This window comes from Anopheles stephensi, chromosome 3 (assembly GCF_013141755.1).
Source record: "Anopheles stephensi strain Indian chromosome 3, UCI_ANSTEP_V1.0, whole genome shotgun sequence".
Classification (NCBI taxonomy): Eukaryota; Metazoa; Arthropoda; class Insecta; order Diptera; family Culicidae; genus Anopheles; species Anopheles stephensi.
In genome coordinates, this window is record NC_050203.1 from 67,900,444 (window position 1) to 67,922,560 (window position 22,117).

A 22,117-nucleotide genomic window follows, 5' to 3' on the forward strand; every position below is an offset into this window, starting at 1 on the left:
CACACACACAGCCTAGCTACAGTGCGGCGAGCAGCAGTTGGTACCGCGGACTTTTTTTACGATACGCTTTTCATGGTGGTATACCGGCTGGAAGAATCTTTGAGAGCTTTTTCATTGCTAAAAGCACTTAACTTTGTTTTATTTCGTTTTAAAATGAAATCTGGCGTCGTTGTGCCAGATGCACTTTGCCGTACTGTCGGTGCATTTGTACCGTTGTAGTTGTATGTTGTTTCTTTTCCTGCAGAGAGATGCACACACCGTGAGTGTGAGCAGGGTGGAAAACAAACAAACACTGAGATAGCGTTACAGTGGTGAAGACTAAACCTCGGACATTACAGCGAATCGCCTCAGAAGAAGCAACATAGAGGTACAAAGTGAGAAAAAATATTAAATCCGAATAAAAAATCAATTTAAATACGTAAAGAAATAAAAAAAGAATGTGACATATTGCGAAAAGTGTAAAAAGATAAAAGATAGAAAAAAGGCACAAAAAAGGGGAAGCCGAAACTGCGGAAAACACTCATCAATAGACGATGTAAAATTCCTACTCATTGGCTCTTTTCTTCCTGTTTTGCTCTGTTTTTCTTGTTCCGTACGGTATGTATCTACAGCTACCTGAAAAGATTTGAATAACGTCGGTTAAGGTGCATGTTATGGAAAATTTCCAAAACTCGTTACGGCGGTAACCGAAAACTGTACCCTCTGTGCAGTTGAGCGGAAAATTTCCAAAAACTATTTAAAATTGGCTTTTGGGTCATCTATAGAGAGAGAAAGAGATAAGAGAGAAAGTGAGGTCCGCGTCGTAAATTCTCGTACCAAATCTGGTTTCTGTAACTTGCATTACCCTTAGCTGGGATACTCATTTGGAGTTGTTTGGAGTCAAAAATGAAAGATGATGATGTTTCGGATTTTTCGATTTAAGCTGGATTTACCTCTAGTTGTAAGGGTCAAATGTACATTCACAGCTGGAAAGTACATGGTACACAACTGCCGTATTATTAAGCGCCACATGCACTTCCCCCCAACAGCGCTTAGAATGCAACAACCTTGCCTACTACTACACGTGGGGGGGGGGGGGGGGAGGAGAGAAATGGCGGGAACCAGCCACGAGGAGAGAGCAAGATTACACATCGATAAACCACCGCTAACCAGTTTGAAGCGAAAAAGGCAATCCTCGTTTCTACCGTTTACACCCTAGAACGATCTGATTTCGCCCGGCTTGATCGTATGACCCACTCCACCCGCTCGGTACAAACCGATCGCTCGAAGATCGATGCTGCTACGTGTCCATTAAGTGCCGGGTGTAAAAATGCAAACAATTTAGACTTCCGACGATGGATTGGCGATTGGCGCGATCACGATGCGCAATAACCCGAGGGGGGAAACGGTGATGTTTCTTCACACTTGTCCAGTCCAGGCCACTTGAGATGAGATTAGTTAGGACGATGGAACCTCCGCTCTCGTGGGACGCGGTTATCGTGAATCCAATCAAATCGTCATTCACGCAGTTGCTTTCAAAAAGCCGATTACACTTTGCTCCGCTATTTCTGGAATGTGGTGCAGTATTTTGTATACTACCGGGGATTTAACTAGAAACATTTTATACGTACAGCAACAAGAAAAACAAGAAAAACACACCCACAAGACAAGTTGAGTCGAGGTCATGCTCTACAATACCGGCAAATGTTATTATTTGTTGTGTACACATCATGTTGTATCGAGGAAGTAGAAATAAGAGAATTACAGGATTACGGTTCTTCGTTTGTAAAAGGTAAAATAAAGTAAGGACACGCGCACACACACACGCGCGCATGGTCTAGGGACACTTTCGTTCGACCTGACTTTTGCCCGACTCCTCGTACTCCTGCGATGAGATCCACATCTGCTGGAATGTACCGATACTGCCGAGAATCGAACCTCCGATCCATGCGCCAAACCTTCGCTCGACCGATCCATTCGCCGAGATCATCTTTAGCCGCGTGTTCGACGGTGCTCGGTGCTGCAGATCACGGTTGAGCCGTTCGGCAAAACCGGGCAGCAGAGAATTGCCACCGGTGACCACCACCGAACCGTACAGCGATAGACGAACGTCCGCATCGCACATTCCCACGCTGGCTGAAGCCAACTGCCCTGCCCCGAGCATGTTGTGATCGAACAGACTCTCCGCTAGCTTGAACCGTTCCGGACCAAAGTCCTGATGGTAGCCGTTCGGGAACTCGTAATGTACGGCCGGGATTTGTGCGGCCGTTCGCTCGTCGTACGGTGTTTCCAGCACCTGTACGGCGGACATTTGGAAGTCTTGCAGCAATCCCTTCAGCATGTACTGCTGCCAGGAGGCGGTCAGCTTTTCGGGCAATTCCTTCGGCGTGAAGCGTGCCGTATCGCGCTCCTTTATGACATCCTTCGAGGCGATCGCGTACGTCGGTGTGAGGTCAATGTTCTGACCTTCGAGATAATGGCGACACTGGAGGGAAAGGTAATCACCGCCGAGCGGTGATTTTACTACCGCCTGGCTCAGGACGTATCCTTCCTGCGTGGGAAAGGTTGAGAATTGTAACGATACAGCGGCACAAATGCATACCAGGCGTTCACACTTACATGAACCGGAACGGCTGAGGTATGTGTTGCACCACTGTCCACCACCAAGGCGGTAGCGCGACCGTTTGCAAATGCTGCTAGAACTGCATTTTTCACGAGAAAGAAAGCCGGAACGTTGTACTTTTCTAGCATTAGCTCCGTTAGCCGTTCGCGATTGTTGCGCACGTTCCAGGCCGATTCCGAAAACAGCACAGGATGGTACATCGATTCCGATTGAACGACCTGTGCAAAAAAAAGGTTTCCGGTTGTTAGGAAAGTTTTATAAATATTACGTTGTGAAGGGTAGCACAATATTACCTTGGCATACACATAATCAAGCACCTTCTCGAACAGATCCCAATTCTCAATCATACCATCCTTCATGTACGACTGAATTTCCATATTCGGCCGGGCGACATTGATGTGCGTGGTATCGACGTAGTATTTGTTCGCTGAAGGAGAAACAATTGCTTATAATCTAATCCATCCATTCTTCCCACAATCCCCGGGTTACACATACTGCTTCCAATGTTGTTGTCCGCCTTCGTTTCCAGATCCGAATTCATGACCGGATCTGCCGGACCAACGCCAACCACGCACGGGATGTCGGCTTTCGGTGTGTCATCCTGTGCGTATCCTACGCGCAACGAGTGATGGCCCGGATCGAACACAAGCGCACCAATCTCGTCCCCGCCGTACATCATTCCACTTCCGCTCATCGGTGCGCCGCTGTTTGCCGGGCTGAATACCTAAATTTGCAATAGAAAAGCACGACAAAAATACGGAGGACACCAACAAATATGCAAACAATTCCCGGCGTCACTTTTCGTTTGACAGCACGGAAGAAGCCGTTTTGACAGCTTGCATGACAGCTCCGCCTTTTGACAGCCAGCTAGGTTTTATGGCAAAGCGGGAAATAATGCTATAAAATTTAAAAATATCATGGAAGTTTAAAATGTTTTTGGTCGGTGCGTCCTGATTCTAAATATATTGATATTTTTCCTCAATATGCACGAACTTACTTACAAAAACTACCTGTAGATTGTTTTAAAAACATATAGATACTTCTTTCAGCTCCAAATCTAGTTTGCTTTGTATTTAGTTAAGCTTCCTCTTCCGTATCCTCGCACGTACTGAACAACCGCGGCGAATCTTGCAATCGGAGCCACAATGCTGGAATTAAGTACGAAATTGGCCTTTTTAACAAACCGTTTGACAATCGACTACATTTTGTTTTTTTCAGTGCCCTCATCTAAAGCGGATTTCGGATCGGCCCGACTGAAGAAGGCGGTGGATAAGGAACTGTTCGTTTCACGATGCCGAAACCGATTGAAAGGGGTAAGGTGGTGTTTTACCTTAGCTTAAGACCGTCTAAGCTTCAATCCGCATGTTTTCCTCCAACAGAAGAAGAACCTAAAGAAATACCTCCCAGAACGGTTCAGCTTTCTGTATCAGTTCCTCTGGAACCAGATGCCATCCAACCTGTACGAGAACATTATGGGCAAGTTGAACAAATCGCACCAGGAGTTTACGACCAAAGTCATCAGTTCGATGGTACCGGACGAGGTGCTGTACAGTCCGGATGATTATAAAACGAGCAAATTTATGACCGCAATGATGTTTGTCGATGTTTCCGGTAAGCTTTTACACAATTTGTTCTGCCCATCAGCTTCACTCTATCGCCGATACAGTCGGTTCACGAATTGAACGATATCCTTGTACAGCACGTCCGGGAATTGCATCGCGGCAAAATGGCCTCCCTCGTTGTAATGGTTGCTTTGCATCAAATTCGTAAAGTGTTCCTTCAGTATCCAGTCCGGGTATTGGAACAGTTCATGGCGGAATTTGGCACATGCTGCCGGTGCGTTGGTGGGAATGTTTTCATACTCTTTTGCCAGTTCCGCGGCACTAAAAGATTCCGCATACAGCCTTTGGGACGTTGTTATGCTGTTGGTTAGGTAGTAGATCATCACGTTGTCTAGAAGCGCGTCAAGCGAATAATGCTGCTCCAGACCACCATCCTTAAGATCCCGATTGGATGGGTTAGTCCAGGTGGAAAACTTTTCCAGAATGTATGCCGCCAATCCTATCGGGTTGGTTTGAAGAGCTGTACCGATGGTATCTGGTTTAGTGGCTTGTAGATGTATGTACCCTCCCTCCAGAATAAGCTCAGCGATTTTTGGCCAGGTAGGATGATAGAAATCGATGTATTGTTTTTCAATAAAATAGCTCGGCGCTAGGCTAGACACGAGCAATTTGCCCATGGTGAGAGGACTTCCACTTGCCATACACATATTGAGATGAACGCCTGTGGGAAGGGAATTCATTAACTATGGATACGATAGCCAGTCTCCATCAGACATACCCAAAATATCCTTCTCAAACAGTATGGCCATCAGATTGCCTATAATGGCACCCCAATCTCCGCCCTGGATGTAGAACCTCTTGTACCCCAACCGGGCCATCAGGTTTTTCATAATCACCGCCACTTTGGACGCACTCAGACCTGGCCTCGATGATCCCTGAGACCATCCGTACCCGGGCAGGCTCGGCACAATCACATCGAACACGTACTCCTTGTCACTTGTCCGTTTGCTCAGCTGTGGAATAATGTCGTAAAACTCCCGCACCGAACCGGGCCATCCGTGCAGCATCAGCAGCGGCACGATACGCTTCGGATTGACGACTGTGTCCGATTTTTCGCGCAGGAAGTGAATATCCAATCCCTGGATTTTGGTTTTGAAATGCTTAAAACGGTTCAAATACGCTTCCCGTTCGTCCCAGCGGTCCAAGTAATCCGTGCGCCAGTACTGAACGATTTCCTGCAACCGCGCACTGTTGAATCCGTACTGGAATGCGGTCTCTTCGAGTGGTGCGGTTAGCGGCGCACCATCGTTGAGCTGTTTGCGCAATCGTTCGATCACTTCCGGTGGATAGGATATGTTAAATGGCACTATCTCTAAGCTGTCACCATACGGATCACCTCCCTCGGGACCCCAGTATTCGAAAAACTCTATATTGCTCGGTACACGTGGCGTTACGGAGAGTTGTTGGTAGAGTTTATAGCCGTATGCAATAATTATGCCCAGAAGCACTAAACCGGCACGGGCTAGGAGACCCATTGTTGCTGCATTCGAAGCAACCCGAAATGTTACTGAGCGTCAGCACATTCGGCACCTGAAGCCAAGGTCTTATCAATTTGAATCTGAGATAAAGAGCGTTATTGTGGATCATGTTGATAAAGTGAGGGCCAGTGTATGTGGGGAGTTCCCGAAACGAGACTTTACCCGATAGCTTGTAGATTGGAAGTTCAGTCTGATCTAAGGGTTTGTTGATTTTTCTGGTCAGATTTATTTCGGCTGAAGCACCTTCCCAACAAACTGCACTATATCACGATACACCACATCTGGTAGCTGCATCACCGAAAAGTGACCACCTTCGTCGAAGTGATTGCTCTGTACGAGATTCTTATAGTGACCCTCCAGCGCCCAGTCGATCGTATGTAGAACATCATGCTTGAACTTGGCACATGCCGTCGGTACCGTGTTGGGAATTTGCTCAAGCTCGCCGGCAAATAGTTCCCGCTTGCTGAATGCTTCCGCGTACAGTCTCTGCGAGGTTGTGATGCTATCGGTCAGATAGTAGATCATAACATTGTCCAGCAAAGCGTCGAGACTGAAGGCTCTCTGCAGACCACCATCCGGTAGGGTACGGAAGGCACGATTGGTTTGGGTGGAAAACTTCTCCAGAATATAGGCCGCCAATCCGATCGGATTACCCACCAGAGCTGCCCCGATGGTGTCCGGTTTGGTGGCTTGTATGTGCATGTAGCCAGACTCTAGTAGTATTTCGCTAAAGTAGGGTTTTAGTGGAAAATAGTATGGGATGTAACGTTCCTCCAAGAACATCCTTGGTGCCATGCTAGCGATCATGGTTTTCCAAGTAGCCAGCGTTCCCATTACGCCACAACCAGACTGATGTAGCCCTAGGAGGAAGGTTTTCGTTTTAATTAGAAAAGTATTTTACCTACTTTCTCGCTATCCGACTTACCGAACACGCTCTCTGGGAAGTACGTCCCCAGCATGTCTGTAATGAGTGCACCCCAATCACCTCCATGAACGAAGAACCGTTTGTGACCGATGCGTTCCATCAGGTTCTTCACAACGATCGCCATCTTTTGACCACCCATTCCTTCCCTTGCGCTGCCCTGTGACCATCCAAAACCGGGCAAGCTCGGTACGATCACTTCGAATGTAAATTCCTTATCCTCGGACGGTTCAGTAAGCAGGGGAATGATGTCGTAGAACTCCCGTACCGAACCAGGCCAGCCGTGTAGAAGGAGTAACGGAAGTACTGGCTTCCCACTACCAGCTTCGCCAGTAGTCGGCCGAACATGGATGTAATGAATGTCCAGACCTTGGATTTGTGTTTTAAAATGTGGATAGCGATTCAGGTACGGTTCACGTTCGGTTGCCCATTTCGGAAGGTACTGTTCACGCCAGTATTTTAAAATTTCTTGCAAACGATCACCGTTAAACCCATACTCAAATGCACCGGCATTCTCGAGCGGTGGAGCTAGCTGGGGCACATCGGTTAGCTTGTGGGCAAGCTTTTGGATCACCGCTTCGGGGTAGGAAATGTTGAATGGACGTATGGTGGTGTCTTCCCGATAGGTTGCTCCATTTCCGGGTCCCCAATAATCGTCGAGTCGAAGCGTTGGCACCGGTAAGGGCGAAGTAAGCTGTCTGTAATACTGATATCCCGTCAAACTGACGCACCCAACAAGCAGGCAGCAAAACTGTGTCCCAAGACCCATCGCTCAACTGGCACTGGCGATCTCCGTCCGTTGTATTCTCCACGACTTCCCACATGGAATGTTTTTTACGCACCAAAATAGCGCAGCGTCATCGTGTAAGGGGTGAGTGTGAAGATAAGGGTGAAGTTCAGATAGTTAATTGAACCATGCTGCACTCACTATGGGAGAAGTTTGTTGTGAGCGATTTGGTTGAGAGTGGAATAGAAGAAATTGTTTAAATAATTTAAATAGCTTTTATCAATCAATTAGTACTGAAGTAGCTTTATCGATCTATTAGTATTCTCTCTAAGAATGAGTTTTGTCCACCAATTCTTCTGGTCTATAGTGTAACTTTTGCTCATTGAGTATTGCACGTTCGGTTGGTAGAAAGATAAGAAACTTTTTTTCTTATCAGCCTAGCGAATCAAACCCAAGAACGAATTGAACGCATTCGGTACACTTTAGTACAAGAGGGAACTTTATTTTACATACAAATCACCTATATCCCTCGCTCTCGCTGCTCTACCTACCACTCACCACTGCTTGCTTACTTCTGAAGCGAGGCAACAAATGTGACTACATCTTTGTACAAAACCTCCGGCAGCTGCATGGCCGCAAAGTGGCCACCATCCTCGAAATGGTTGCTCTGTACAAGATTGGTAAAGTGATCCTTCAGTATCCAATCAAGCTGCAGGAAAAGTTCATACCGGAACTTGGCACAGGCAGCCGGTACTACGGTCGGTATACGATCGATCTCCTTCTTCAGCTCATCCGAAGCTAACGCTTCCGCATAAAGACGCTGCGATGTGGTGATGCTATCGGTTAGGTAGTAGATCATCACATTGTCCAGCAGCGCGTCAAGCGTGAAGTACTTTTCGAGCCCACCGTCCGCCAAATTGCGATAGGCTGGATTGGTCCAGGTGGAGAACTTTTCCAGGATGTAAGCTGCCAACCCGATCGGATTTCCTTGCAGTACCGAGCCGATGGTATCGGGTTTCGTTGCCTGAAGATGCATGTAGCCGGATTCTTCGATAAGGTTGGAGAATTTTTTACCGAGTGGGAAATAGTACTCTATGTACTGCTCCTCAACGAACAGCGAAGGACGGAGCGCAGCCAGGAACAGTTTCGGGTACGCTAGTGGGGTCATGATGGAGCACATGTTGAGATGAACGCCTAGAATGCAAAAAACAAGGGCCATCGATTAGCAGTGCGATCGCTACCGAAAGAAGTCCATAAAGTCCTTACCCAGCACATTGCTCTGGAAGTAGGTGGCAATATAGTTGCCAATTAGTGCACCCCAATCTCCGCCCTGGATGTAGAACTTTTCGAACCCAACGCGGCTCATCAGATTCTTCATCACGATTGCCACCTCCGACGGGCTGAGACCCTTTTTGGCGCTGCCCTGCGACCACCCGTACCCGGGCAGGCTCGGCACGATGACTTCAAACACAAAGTCCTTATCGTTCGACTTGCTGGTAAGCAGAGGGATGATGTCGTAGAACTCGCGCACCGAACCGGGCCATCCGTGCAGCAGGAGCAGCGGTAGAACCTTGGTTCCGGCCGGAACTTTCGGCTTCACGTGGATGTAGTGGATGTTGAGGCCTTGAATCTGTGTCTTGAAGTGGGGGAATTTGTTCAAGAACTGCTCCCGCTCGCCCCACTTGCCCAGGTAGGTGGTGCGCCAATACTTGAGGATCTCCTTCAGCCGGTTGGTGTTGAAGCCATACTCGAACGCGACTCCTTCCAGTGGTGGCGTTAGGGTGGGCACATCGTTCAACTTTGCGCGCAGCTTCTCGATCACCGGTGCATCGTACGACACCTTGAACGGTTTAATGCTGGTGTCCTCTTTGTACTGCTTCACATCGCCGGGGCCCCAGTACTGTTTGAGGTTGAGTTCCGGTACTGGTTGTGGGGCAGTCATTTCACGGTATTGCTTAAACACCACGGCAGATGTGAGGGATATCACCACAAACACAATTTTCGCCAAGAAACCCATCTTGAACCGAATGGGGGGACAATGGTCACGAGCCTTTGACCTGGAACGATGAATAAGTGAAACACCCAGTTTTGGCTATCAACACGCGATGTGCCTTATTTGGGCCCTGGCTGTGGGATAAGCCGACCATAAGATAAGCGAACACACACACACACACACACACACACACACACACACACACACACACACACACACACATTTCGTCATTCGCTTCGCCGGCGGGAGGATGGAAAAGTGATAAGCGTTAAGCGATGCGTGCTGATAGTACATAATGGCGATCATGATGATTTGGCTTGAAAAAAGTGCATAAGGCATGCAACACCGTTTAGAGGCTTTTCTGTCTATATTATGCAACTGCCAATCACAACAACAAAACAATGAAGTTATTTACAGCCGATTGAAGCCACAAGCAAATTGCGTTTGCATTTGCTTCGAAAATAAATTCGTTTTTGAGGTGTGACATCATAGCTGCTTACCCACAAAAAAGGGGAAAATAAATAAAGCATACCCCGCCAATGTGGATTAGTTTTTTCGCACTTGAAGTTTGACCTTGACAACCGGAATATTGTTTGCGGCCGGAATAAAGCTGCGTACAATTTTGTTCACCAATGTTTTCCACAATTCATCATAGTGTTCTAAATCGATTTATCAAACATGGGAAGAACCCTTCGCGTAAAAACAGTACTCACCTAACTAGATGATGACTCGATCGACGATGGCGATCGTACGAACAGAAAAAAAGAAGCGCGAAACTGCGGAACCCCGTGCTCACCGGTCCAGCTGCAAACTTGGAGTAAAACGGCGGATCCGCGTCTGGTGTGCGTATGCCGGCTTTAGAAACATGATTGAGGGTTGATCGAAAAGTGCCTCCCAAGTCTGTGAATAATATGAATTTTGAGACTTTCTTCGTGATCTGTTTATGAGATGTTCATGGATTGAATTTCAAGATTTTATTCTTAAAAATTAAGCTTAAATTTTAGTTTGAATAATTTTGTTTATGATCAGTAATTTTTTAAATGGACCATTAAGGTGATTTTTTTATTGAACTGTGAGTTTTCTTTACCTCTGTTTTTATTACACAATTTTTATTAAAACATTTTTTTGTCTTAGTTCAACCAGGGAAACTTTGCATTTCACTTACCATAAACATAGAACCGGTGCCAAACCAACACACTGCCAGACGAGGCGCTTGGAAGACGATTGATTTGTTCCAGCCGCTGTTACAAGTACGCGAATGTTATGCAAATTAAAAGACCACTTGGCCTCAACATCACCACGATATCAGATTGGTTCTCGTACAAAATGCTTTAGTTTACTCATAAATGTTTCATATTTCATCGCGTTTGTTTTTGCATTGCAAGTCATTCCGCGTGCTCACGAACACATATACACACACGCAATGTTGTGCGCGGTGCGTAATCGCTGGCAATGCGGCTCATTTCTTATTTTACTTGTTCTTTTGCGCGGTCCGATCAATCGTCTCGTCTTAATCTAGCTTCCGAATTTGATGCGCGTCGTCGTCCCGTATGTCGTTGCGAGGGGCAACAGCTAGTGTATCGTACATCCACTTGTCAGGCCTGTCCCACCCATCAGGTTAAAAAAAACGGCTCAACAAATTCGTTACTAATCTTTTTTTTGGTTTTCCTGAGATGATCCTACGGAGCGGGTTATGTGAATTTTAAACTTTTTATATTTTTATCACTGTTATCGTTATCGTTGTGAAAGCTGGATACAGTGTCAGGATATCTGTATAAACCGGGGAGAATATGGTGAACAAGATGGCCTTCTTTAGGCATAACTTGTATCCATGTCCAAGACGAATTGGGTTGATACTAATGATACTAAAGAATGAGGAGCTTTTTAGCATTAAGGGCTATCAACTCTGTAGCCCATACGAACCTCCAACTGATCGAGGCCATGAAAAGGCTCATCAAATGCAAACAGTTTTACGACAGCTTAGACTAAGGTCCCTTGAAACTGTGGAAGAGCAAAATTGATTCCGGACTTGAATCCGGAAACGGATTCGAATATGGATCCGGAATCGGATTCCGACAACGGAATCGGAACCAGATAACTCCGAACTGCCCATAACTACTTAATACTGTGGAAAGGCCGCTCGTCCTAAATGCAGAAGTGTTGGCAATATTTTTTATTATTTTCATTGAAATGTTCTGACCCTTTGGTACAGTTTAACTATGTCGATTCGGAATTCTTTTTCCCCATTTACAGGATTCACCGATCTTTCCGAATTGTACCACAATCCCGAAAACGGTGGAGCTTCTAAACTGTCCCAAGTCCTTAACACCTACCTCGGAGGGATCGTGAACGAAATACTAGGCCATGGTGGAGATATTCTCAAATTCTCGGGCGACGCTATCCTGGTACTGTTCAAGGCAAACTCGTCCGTATCGTTGCCGGATGCGATTCATCGTGCGATCGATACAGCGATCATTATACAGCTTTCCTATGGACGTTACAAGACGGATGTTGGTGTAACTTTGAGGAACAAGATTGCTATTTCTGCTGGTGAGGTACACTTTTCGCTGGTGGGAAATGAATCCTTTTCCCACTATGTCGTAGCCGGTCAGCCGGTGTGGAAAGTGAAGCTGGCGGAACGAATGGCACTGGCGGGCGATATCATCGTTACGTACTATGGTGAGTGGATGGTCTGGTTCCTCGACATGTTAAAGGATAGAGTGGTAATGTTTTTTTTCATACAGCATGGAGCTACATTCACGACAATGAGTATGTTTGGGAGTCTTGTGCGGATAAGATGCATCTGAAGATCAAAGGATTTACCAGCTATTGGCGATCGACGAAGCGGTTAAACTTTGCCGATGCAGCGTACCGGGACGATGAAGAGGACGAAGATCTGTTTGTCCAGGACGATGCAATCAAGATCGATAGCGAAATGATTGCCAGTGGGTTGCAAGTAACATCAAATCAGTTCGATTTTCATATTCCGTATCCTATTTGTGCATTCCAGTTCGTCCTCGTCTCAAATATGTAACGCCACACGTTGTGTCCTCGTCATTGCAAAAGTTCCTCATCAAACCCGTGCTGAATGCGGTCGAAAACAACGAACCGCTCGAACTGTTGACCGAAATGCGTCAAATTGTGACGGTATTTTTAAACATCGTACTGAAACCGCGCGATGTGACCGCTCTGATCAAAGAAATTAATTCCATTTTCACTACCGTTTGCAAGTACGGAAAACCGTTGCGTTCAAATTTGAATTCCAGTAGTGTCAAACATCTTCTTGCTACATTTTAGGATCGTCGAAGGATACGAAGGCATCGTAAATAAACTGTCCCTCTTCGACAAGGATGTTATGTTTTTGATTATTTTTGGATTGCGCGGCCTAAAGCATGAAATGGACAGTCAGCTTGCGTTGCACTGTGCCTGCGAGATACAGGACACGTACGCGAAGAATCCATCGATCATTTCGGCCTCGATCGGTATTACCACCGGCATAGCGTACTGTGGTATCGTTGGGCATACGGTACGGCGCGAATATTCGGCAATTGGGGTGCACGTTAACAAAGCGGCCCGCTTGATGATGGCCTACCCGCATAAGGTAACCTGCGATAAGAGCACGTTCATGATGAGCAAACTGGACCCGGCTCACTTTACGCTGCAAGATGCAATTCAGCTGAAGGGATTGCACAACGTCGGACCGATTTATGAGTTTCGGGAATTTATAGCGTAAATATCAACGATGATGAGAAGGAAATTGGATGGTCGTCTCGTCTTAAAACTTATACTTTTTTACAGGGAACGCGAACTGCTTAAGCCGATGGTGTACAACTACCCGCTAGTCGATCGAGACCAGTTCATCGAAATCTTCCAGGAAATGATCGACGATGGTATGGTGATTGCCCAACAGTGCACTAGAAGCGATTTTCCAAACGATCAGTGGATTCAAAATTGTCTGTTAATACGGGGCGAAGCGCAGATGGGTAAAACGCGTCTGGTGAATGAATTTTTCTACATTGCGCTACGAAACAAACACATAAGCTCGCTATGCTTCTCGCTTAGCTTAAAGGATTCAAAAGTATCGGGAAACGTTTGGTGTTGTTTACAAGCAGAATTATTTATTCCTTGCTTTCGGTTGCAGAAACCATACTCCGCGGCCAGCCTTTGCATTTCACGCCCTCTTGGATTCACCGAAACGATAACGACCGTTACGAGGCAAAACCGCATGAAGCTATACCTGCGGGAGCATAAAATGGAGCAACATTTATCGCTGCTGAACGAGGTACTTGGCACCAACTTTATCGTAACGGAAGCGACCGCCAGTTTAAACCAAACGGAAAAGGATTCCGCTAGAAAAGAGCTGTTCCGGTTTCTCTGTCAAAAGGTAAGTATAGTTTCCTTATTGCGCCCAAGGGTATGCAATTTAATGTCTTAATCGTATCTACACATTGCATGCCTGTCAGGCGCAAATGTGATATTTGAATTTAAATCACGCGTACGTTTCGTTTTGATCTCTTTCTAGACTTTCCAAAACCTTTGGGTGCTGATAATCGACGACGCAGAATTTATAGACGACGAATCGTTCGATCTATTTGACGCCATCTGGGAAATGCCACAGATCATTACGGTTCTAACGGTCGGCTACCAGAAACGGTTGAGCCCGGCACGCATTCGCGTTCTCGACAGTCCCAATGTGTGCCAAGTGAAGCTGCCGCCGATAGAGACGCTGCTGCACAAAGCGGTCGCTTGCCAATTTCTGAACGTTAATGCTATTCCACTGGACCTAGAACGGTAGGTCCTCCACCTACGAGAAGGGGTGGGGGGGGGGGAGAGACACGAGTTGTGCGGGGGTAGCACACGATTTGTTCGCGTTTGAATGGGGACGTGTGTCACGTGTCGGCTGTGGGCACCGTAGGGTAGGTGGAGGTATTTGAAAAATATTTGTTTTTATTTCGAACCGTGTTTCTGGATCAGCAGCTGGACAACAATCCGCCCATGTGCTGCAGTCACGCCGCACGTGACGACTTAGAACAGTGCATACGGCTGGCATGTTTTATAATCGCCTTATTTACCACTGCATGTTCTCCAGCTGGAGAACTGCAAGCAGAAGTAGGAGCAGGAGGAGGGCGATCGTACGGGAGAGGCATGCAGCAAAACGGGATCAGGGGTCTGGACGGAGGAGTGCTGAAGTTATTGAGCGCGAACGTGAATGCATAGATTTGCACGCAATTAAAAAGCGCGATGCGGCGTCCATCGAAAGTTGCAGCTTGTTTCGTCACCAGTTCGCACGGAACGCTGAGATCTGTGGATGTGCACCATGTCTTACAGAGGACCAGCTAGAGCAGCAGTATCCTCACATAACACATTGGCGCTAGAAAAAGCTCTAGCTCAATGCGATGCTAGTCAAGACTTGGTTTCCTGAAGGTAGTAGGACAGATTCACCACACAAACCGATGCACCGATGGTTGCCGTTATTTGAGGCATACATTAGGTGAGCGCGATGAAGGTGCACTTTGCTGTAGAGGCGGTGCAGATTGATCGAACTTGACGAAGCACCGGTTTGGTGCTTTATTACCATAGAACCCGAGCTGGTTACGGATTAACCGGGGGTACAGTTATGATTTAGGCAAATGAAATACAGCCCTCCGTTTTTCACCAGTATGCAAAGGCAAGCCAACGTGGTATTGACGAGGGTAACCCAGTTGTTTGCTGCTGCCACGCTGATATAAGAGATGCGTTGTTAAACGAGGAAGAGAAAGCGTTCGGTACAGAGTTGTCAATAGCGATCGCGTTGTGCAATAGGGAGAGGACCGAGCTGATCTACGTAAGACCGTTACATGCACGTCAGGTTTGCAATAGAACTGGCAGTTGAATAAGCGAGCGTGGATTTTTGACTTCTTGATGCGATGATGTAGCCATCCTCTTGCATGGTTCCGCTCTAGCCGTGAAGCAATCGTTACTAACCGTTACTATTCTACCCCATCGCGCTAGGCTATTGCACACCATCAGCAACGGGAATCCAGGCTGGATCAACACGTTTCTGCTATGCTTGCGTCAGAGCGGTATCCTGCGCGTGAAGCGCATGGGTTACTGTGAGGCCCAAACCGAAGGGTACGTGTTTTGCGATTCGTCGTTCCTGCAGCGGGACAGCATCAAGTCTAGCTCGACAATCCGGCCGAGCCTATCCGACTGGCGGCTGTTCGAATCGTCGTTCGACGTTGGCGATCCGCTGCTCTATCCGGGCGATCAGACACCGTCACTGTTCAACAAGATCGTAGACGTTGCGTACCTGACAGACGCGGTCGACACGAAGGATTACTACACCTCCCGCAACCTGGAAGCGTTCCATCTGATGCTGTACGATTCGCTGTCCGCCTTCGAGCAGCTCGTATGCAAATGTGCCGCCTTTTTGGGGCAAAAGTTTCTGCGCGCCTCGCTCATGTATACGATGGCTACCGAGAGTGAGTGGGATGTGGCAATCGGTAAGTATAATGTGATTAGCGTAAAGGAAGTGTGGTGCAGGAACACAGCAGGAGCGACAAGTTTTGCTATTCGTCTAGCGCGGTGCATGGAGATGCAGTAGCCGCCGAGCGCGGTCTAGGAATTCGGTGCGGTCGATGGTGAATTACCATTGCTGATCGATAGGTTTGCGGGTTACCGAAATTTTTCTGCCCAAACCTATCACGCTGCTCTGTACAGCCAAATGTTACCTCATGCCGAACCCTTTACCCTTCTGCCATTCCATGCCTTGTGAGCAGCAATGAAGAAACTGTTTGACCTTCAAATCCTGTCGTGCGCAATCGGTGACTTTAGCGAAGGTTTCCGGTTAGCGCAGCGGAACGTGAACAGCAGCTGGCTGGGACGCGGTGAATGCGCCTGCATCGCTCTCGAGATAGATCGTAAGTGTGTACTGGCCGAGCGGCTCATTAGTATGGCCGAGCAAATGTATACAGCGTTCGTGCTTGTTCCAGGTGCCTGCAAAGATCTGCCGAAGTACGCGGTTTGCGGATACTCTAAATTCAATTCCAGTGAGTTCCACAGCACGGTGTATAATTTGGTAACGGTGGAGCAGAAGAAGCAGTACCACAGCAATGCGCTGGAGTTTATTGAAAGTGAAACAAAAAAGTAAGCCAAACGGTGGTGGAGTGTGAGATGATCCTTCCGCGAATTGAATGTTTGACCCGTTGCAGATGTAATTCCTGTGGAGCTGTGCCGTTTAAGAACCTGATGAGCTGTGAGGAAACGTACGAAGTACAGGTTGGCTGTCAGAGGTCAGAAGAACTGGATGGCAATGAAATGTTACTTCAATACAGCACGAGTGTAAGTGTGGCAAGTGAACTGAAGTTTAAAGTCAACTAAGAGCCCCTCAATTTCTTGTCCTTTTCTTGTTACAGAGATTTTCGTTGTACTCTTCTCAGCGTAAGAATACATTTGTAGAGCTTCTCTTTCGCTAAACCGTTGTGAGTCTTCTAACGATTTTCACTACTCTTGCAGAATCATTCATATTCGGCTGCTTTAAACGGCGCCGTAGCTCATCGCGCCGCGCACCGGTCCTCAGCTACAAAGCGTACAGCTTTGTCTCCTGCAACTGCAACATGATCCTTTACGGGATGTTTAGCGAGATAGTGCTGCACAGTAAAGGGGCCGGCATGTTGGAGAAATGTGTTGAGGCTAGCATCGAGTGGGCACGGATCTGCATCAAACTGTCCAACATTCCGAAAGCGATCTCCATTCTTGAGGATGCAGCAAAAATGATGACTGTATGTAGTTTGAAGTTGTAAATCCTTGGTCCTTTCATAGACGAGTTTTTTTTTACAGCAAATTGATAAGGCCGAAAACATTGCGCTCGTCACCTACCTGAAGGGCCGTCTTTACACGCTGGAAGCGAAAGGAAGGTACGGTTTGGAGCAGTTTGAGCGTTCCCTGGAGCTGTACTACCGTGCTTCTCGAACGCTTGGGATGAATTTTCCACGCCACCGGTAAGCTTTCCGCAGATTCTTGTACCGGTTGATATTGAAGGCGTCTTCTCTGTTTCATCTTCTTAAAGGTCGTTGGTGCGGCTGAAGAGCAGATTTTATTTGGGGAAGGTGAAGAAATATCTTGATCCCAATGGGCAAGAAAAAACGCCCTCTACCAAGAGCCTTTTCTATAGTTTGATCGTATCACAGATCGCTAGTTGCTTCAACGGTATGCACAAACTGTTTGTGAAGCTGCGTGACTGGGATCGAGCCACGCTTGCTGCTATCTGGAGTCTTAAGCATGCGCTACGCTACCGGAAGAGTAGCACCGTGTTGGTGAAGTCATTTGCCAACTTTTTCCATACAGGTAGGCTACTAGTGTGGCTTGTTTTGTGCGGTTGGAGTACTATTTACACTGTTGCCCTTCCAGCCTATCACGTTGGATTCTCCGAAAGCACAGCCTGGATGCAGGAACGATCGCTGGAAATAGTGGCGGAGAACGTGCGCCGAATCGATGCAGACTATCTGGATGCGATTGTTCGTTACTATACGGCTCTCTTTCTATGCCAGTAAGCATCGTGTTAAGCTGTTTCGTTTATAGCCAGTGATTGCATCGCTCTGTTTGCTGAAATGTTCTCCCCAGGACCGTACGCTCGAAGAAAGTCCTCTCGATTGAGCTCGGGAAGGTTGTGCTGCAAATAAACGATAGGTTGCAGTACCAATCGTGCGAATGGGACATCATTCCCATACTCTGTGAGGTGCTGCTGTCGAACCGCCGAATCGCCGAAACAGTGCAAACGCTTTGGACGCTCCAGAAGCTGATCATCCATCAGCAGTACCGCACCGGACACATCTGGTACTATGCGATCTGTCTCGATGTGCTGCTCGATACGAGCTGCTGCATAGAGTCGTACCGGAGGTGTGAGAATTTCTACTTCAAGAACCGCGAATCCTTTCTGGCCCAACGGAACAGCTTTGCCAGTGCGCGACTCTTTGCAAATCTGTGGCTGTGGTGCGTCCGGTACGGTGCCTGGGTAGCGGCCGACAATTGGTTGGTGCTGCTGCGGGAAAATTTTGTACTGAGCATGCACGACTCTACGATCAACATTAACACGGCGATCCGCATTGTGGAGGGTATGGTGCTGACTCTGATCTACCACATCGAGGCGCGTAATACGGCCCAGATTCGGCGGGTGCGGGCCGGCATCGAGACGCTGCTGGCGAGCATCGAGCAGGCGCTATCCATCAACCGGAATCACGTGGCGCGGTTCGAGCTGATGCGCATCTACTACCGCCAAGTGGTGGATCCGGCCGGTGGTGGTAACGTCCGCCGGCAGCTGGCGGCGGCCGCCAAACGCGCCCAGAGTCGGAACGATCATCTCTGCCACGATCATATCCAGCACACGGCCAAGGTTTGTGTGTGTTATGTGACATGACCGTCTCGCGGCGTAATGTGCCTTAGGCAATGCGGCGGTGGTGGCGTTACGTATTACTATTGCTTTCCGCTCTTACCCACATTTTCTCTTTCCATTGTTGTGCGCTTTGTTTTCTTTTCCGACCCACACATGCACGCACGCATACACGCAGTTTTGGAATCGGGAGCTGCCGCCGGCGTTGGAAACCTTCTGGCTGGATCACGCTGCCGGAAGTGATCGTATGGATGGGACGAGCCGCAGCCAGAGCTTCGCGGCCGGCTCACTGTTCGACATCAGCAGCGAGCAGCTGTACGACTTTACCAGCTGTATTTTGCATCACGAACAGATCTACCCGTATTCATTGCCACTGTCAAGAGCTCGTTGAATAATGGAACAGATTGTCCGGAAGATGTCATGCCCGAAACAGCTCCCGGCGGTGGCCGCGGCAGGACCGCCATCCCGAAACACCCCTCCTAGCGACCATGCTGACCAGGGGTATCGGTGTGTGTGAGTGTGAGTGTGAAGCGCGATTGAAGAGTGGGAGAATAATTTGAATTTTTATCAATGTGGTATGGCGATCGGTCTCGGTAGAGTAACAGCGGCAGTCGGACTGCCGGAGGATGAAACCTGAGGAGGACGAATCCGTTGGCGTTGGTGTTGGTAACGGTTCTCCCGCGCGGCCCAACGCAGCAAGCCAAAATTAGATATCCCCTGCGTCCACGTCCCAGAATGGCGAAGTAGTGGTGGTGTTGATAAATTTTCATGAGTGACAAGCAATCGTCGGGATGTTCGGCTCGGGGTTTTTTTTTCTTCTATTTGTTCTCTCACTTCTGTCCTGTAGCATGCTTCCTTTCGATGTTCTTTACTGTAGTTTGGTTCGGTTTCCATTCCGCTACGCTTACAGTCGGTTAGTGTAATAATTTGACTTAATCTCACCTTAAAGTTCTTAAGATCCGCGTGATCCTCCGCTCCGGCTGATCTCCTCTAGCTCAATTGGGCGGTTGAATCATAACGAAATGCAAACGAGATCTCCCGGCTCTCAACTTTGGATCCTCGGACTCCCCCTCCCCCCGTCCCCCCATCCCTCCCCTTACTACATCTCAAATTCGAGACAGTGTCGGTATGCGTTACGCATGACTCCCCGGGGGGAGATGGTTCTCCATCGTGGCTTCGCATTAGCGATACGGCACGCAACTCGCTTTAAGTGTCGCGCAAAGTTTAAGTGCGTATACATTGACTTTGAAAATTGTAAAGCAGCAAATACCCCATTTCTTACCGGTCCGGGCTGACCCTTATTCCTTTCTCTCCACACACTTGGCGCACTTTTCCGGCGCAGACGGCGCAGCTGGGTTTCTTTTTTGTTTTTTTTTTCTCTCGGGACAACATTTTTGGCCGTTGGCAACGCCGAACTTCGCCGGTCCGGATGTACACCGGAATGGAGTCTAGGTTGAATAAATTACACTTGAACCAGATGAGCCCTTCGGCTACTGTTGCGCTTGTCCGCAGCGCAACGGCAGCGTAAGGTAGCTTTTTGTCCTTGTGCGTCGTTTTTACTTCCGCATACGACCCTTTGGCCATCAAACGATTAGCCTAGTTTGTAAAGGTAGGTAGGTAAAGGTGTGTGTTTATGCTGGGCTTATCCGCCGCAAAGCACACGGGGGCCAACGCCATTTATTCGCGGCCGGCACAAATAAATTAGAATAGCTGAGCACGGTTAAACAACCCGCTACGAGGCTCCCGGTAGCTGTTAGACACGTCACGCACCGGATGCATACGTACGCATGCACGCGCCAAGTGCGTCCTAAAGTAGTTGCCTCCGCCACCCTCCGCCCCCGTCGTCCGACAGCACGTCCTTTTGGGGCGTCCGCACAGGAAAAAGGGAACACCTCCTACACGCAACGCACTCGCGGCTAGGGTCGGCGGCACATCGGGTTTTAGTATTCCAAGGGTAATACTCACGAGCCGGATTGGGCACCGAGTGAGAGAGAGAGCGAGAGAGCTCACACGAAGAAAATACACATGCAAAACTCTACCCTCCAACCCGTTTACCTACCGACCGTCAAAATACCTAGTCAACCCCTTAATGAAGGAGTACGCTAACGCACATAACAAACACAGCACACACCGAAAAAAAAAGAAAAAAAAACGAAACAAAACGGAAGGAAGTGTACGCGCGTGTGCGCGCGGCCATTTCGTAGCTGCATTGATGTATTTAAATGCGCCTGTTGTCTGATCAGGATTCAAGGATTTCTGCATGAGCGTTGCTTCTCCGTGGAACAGCTGTGCGGCGGGTAGTGATGAATGTGGGGGGTGAGGTCCGCTGCACGGACAGAATGTACGATCCGGATCGTGAAAGTTGTTGTCGGTGTTGTGGTGTTGTGCATTGTTTGCGGAAGAGTTGCACGGTCCGCCATCGCGATGGAGGTGTACGGGCGTACAGTGTATGGATGAATGGAGCGTACCTAGAGAGGAAGCAATTCAGTGGCGAGCGCAAACCGTGCCTCCAAACCGTTCCACCGTCACCGGTGCGAATGTTCTTAAACTGATTCTGTTTTGGGCAATGGATGGAATGGATGCAGCGCAAGGATTCCAGCAGAGATTAACGTTCCTGCACCTCCGGCTGCAGTGCTGGCGTTCATTATCAACCTTGGCACTTCCGATTATACAACACGTGCTAATGTTACAGATGCATGTATAAACAAGCGCCGATTTAATGTGGTTTAGGTTATAGATTGCGTTAAGTCATTTGAACCGAAATGAGTTTCTATGAAGGTGCAACAGGCTCATGATCACACAGACCACACGTACCACGTGCCGGCGGGATACTAATTTTTCCTGTCTGAAGGAAAACCGGGCTCGCCAAGATCACACCGTCCTAGACGATCGATCCGCTTATTACTGCATCACGCAGTGGCACGGGATCGATGTACCCGGCTCAGCGTTGCTGTGGATGTATCACGGTCAACTCCTAAGGTTATACCCTGTAACAGCTCGTTTATTATACGCTTCGTGGTCCTTGGAAACGATTGTTTATGTCACGGACATAATCCTGCTGGAGTACGTAAGAGTAGCACATGGGCTATGGTAATTAGTGTTGGGTGTATAGCACATTATAGTCAGCAGGATGACACGGTTTGTTGGACAGTGAGGCCTCATGAAGCTTCTTTACGGCAGAGTCTTTTGGTAGACAAGACTTCCTGGATAGCGAAGCATATCACTACTTCAAAAGGTCTGTGGTAGAAAAGGTATCCACATAACTCCCGTATTGTGATGAAGTAAACCTTGCGTTGTTTAGGTAACTTTTTGAGTTACTTGAACCGTGAAGTCCTAGCAATACGGCCAGGCCGTTCTTTATGAATAAAAAAAAAACCGTGAAGTCCTCTAGCACAATGAGATCTAT

The 22,117-nt window shown here is 48.0% G+C and overlaps 5 protein-coding genes across 7 annotated transcripts; 1 reads left to right on the forward strand and 4 right to left on the reverse strand.

Annotated features, from left to right (window-relative positions):
* Positions 1–1,650: 1,650 nt before the first annotated feature.
* LOC118510127 (actin-like protein 6A) lies at positions 1,651–3,427 on the reverse strand. The gene is made up of 4 exons (XM_036051599.1): positions 3,098–3,427; positions 2,896–3,029; positions 2,599–2,820; positions 1,651–2,530 (listed from the first exon to the last, which is right to left on the reverse strand). The coding sequence occupies exons 1-4, from the start codon at positions 3,294–3,296 to the stop codon at positions 1,817–1,819; spliced, it is 1,269 nt and encodes a 422-aa protein (XP_035907492.1). The 5' UTR covers positions 3,297–3,427; the 3' UTR covers positions 1,651–1,816.
* A 28-nt stretch (positions 3,428–3,455) lies between these two features.
* Positions 3,456–20,699, forward strand: LOC118510121 (adenylate cyclase type 10-like). 2 transcript variants are annotated; one of them, XM_036051587.1, is made up of 21 exons: positions 3,456–3,760; positions 3,821–3,915; positions 3,982–4,213; positions 11,598–12,023; positions 12,089–12,289; positions 12,355–12,574; positions 12,642–13,073; positions 13,143–13,422; positions 13,486–13,728; positions 13,867–14,135; positions 15,336–15,826; positions 16,103–16,243; positions 16,316–16,469; positions 16,535–16,664; positions 16,739–16,763; positions 16,839–17,104; positions 17,163–17,323; positions 17,392–17,669; positions 17,733–17,871; positions 17,946–18,714; positions 18,890–20,699. In XM_036051587.1, the coding sequence occupies exons 1-21, from the start codon at positions 3,748–3,750 to the stop codon at positions 19,100–19,102; spliced, it is 5,178 nt and encodes a 1,725-aa protein (XP_035907480.1). In that variant the 5' UTR covers positions 3,456–3,747; the 3' UTR covers positions 19,103–20,699. The 2 variants fall into 2 exon arrangements, with proteins under 2 accessions (XP_035907480.1, XP_035907479.1); XM_036051586.1 differs by having other exon boundaries at positions 3,456–3,915.
* LOC118510125 (juvenile hormone epoxide hydrolase 1-like) lies at positions 4,180–5,699 on the reverse strand. The gene is made up of 2 exons (XM_036051595.1): positions 4,943–5,699; positions 4,180–4,885 (listed from the first exon to the last, which is right to left on the reverse strand). Exons 1-2 carry the CDS (start codon positions 5,697–5,699, stop codon positions 4,254–4,256), a joined length of 1,389 nt encoding a protein of 462 aa, XP_035907488.1. The 3' UTR covers positions 4,180–4,253.
* LOC118510124 (juvenile hormone epoxide hydrolase 1-like) lies at positions 5,905–10,167 on the reverse strand. The gene is made up of 3 exons (XM_036051594.1): positions 10,058–10,167; positions 6,628–7,551; positions 5,905–6,562 (listed from the first exon to the last, which is right to left on the reverse strand). The coding sequence occupies exons 2-3, from the start codon at positions 7,391–7,393 to the stop codon at positions 5,928–5,930; spliced, it is 1,401 nt and encodes a 466-aa protein (XP_035907487.1). The 5' UTR covers positions 7,394–7,551; positions 10,058–10,167; the 3' UTR covers positions 5,905–5,927.
* On the reverse strand, positions 7,828–10,185 carry LOC118510126 (juvenile hormone epoxide hydrolase 2-like). 2 transcript variants are annotated; one of them, XM_036051596.1, is made up of 3 exons: positions 10,058–10,185; positions 8,618–9,408; positions 7,828–8,545 (listed from the first exon to the last, which is right to left on the reverse strand). In XM_036051596.1, exons 2-3 carry the CDS (start codon positions 9,366–9,368, stop codon positions 7,920–7,922), a joined length of 1,377 nt encoding a protein of 458 aa, XP_035907489.1. In that variant the 5' UTR covers positions 9,369–9,408; positions 10,058–10,185; the 3' UTR covers positions 7,828–7,919. The 2 variants fall into 2 exon arrangements, with proteins under 2 accessions (XP_035907489.1, XP_035907490.1); XM_036051597.1 differs by having other exon boundaries at positions 8,618–9,478; positions 10,058–10,162.
* Positions 20,700–22,117: the final 1,418 nt, after the last annotated feature.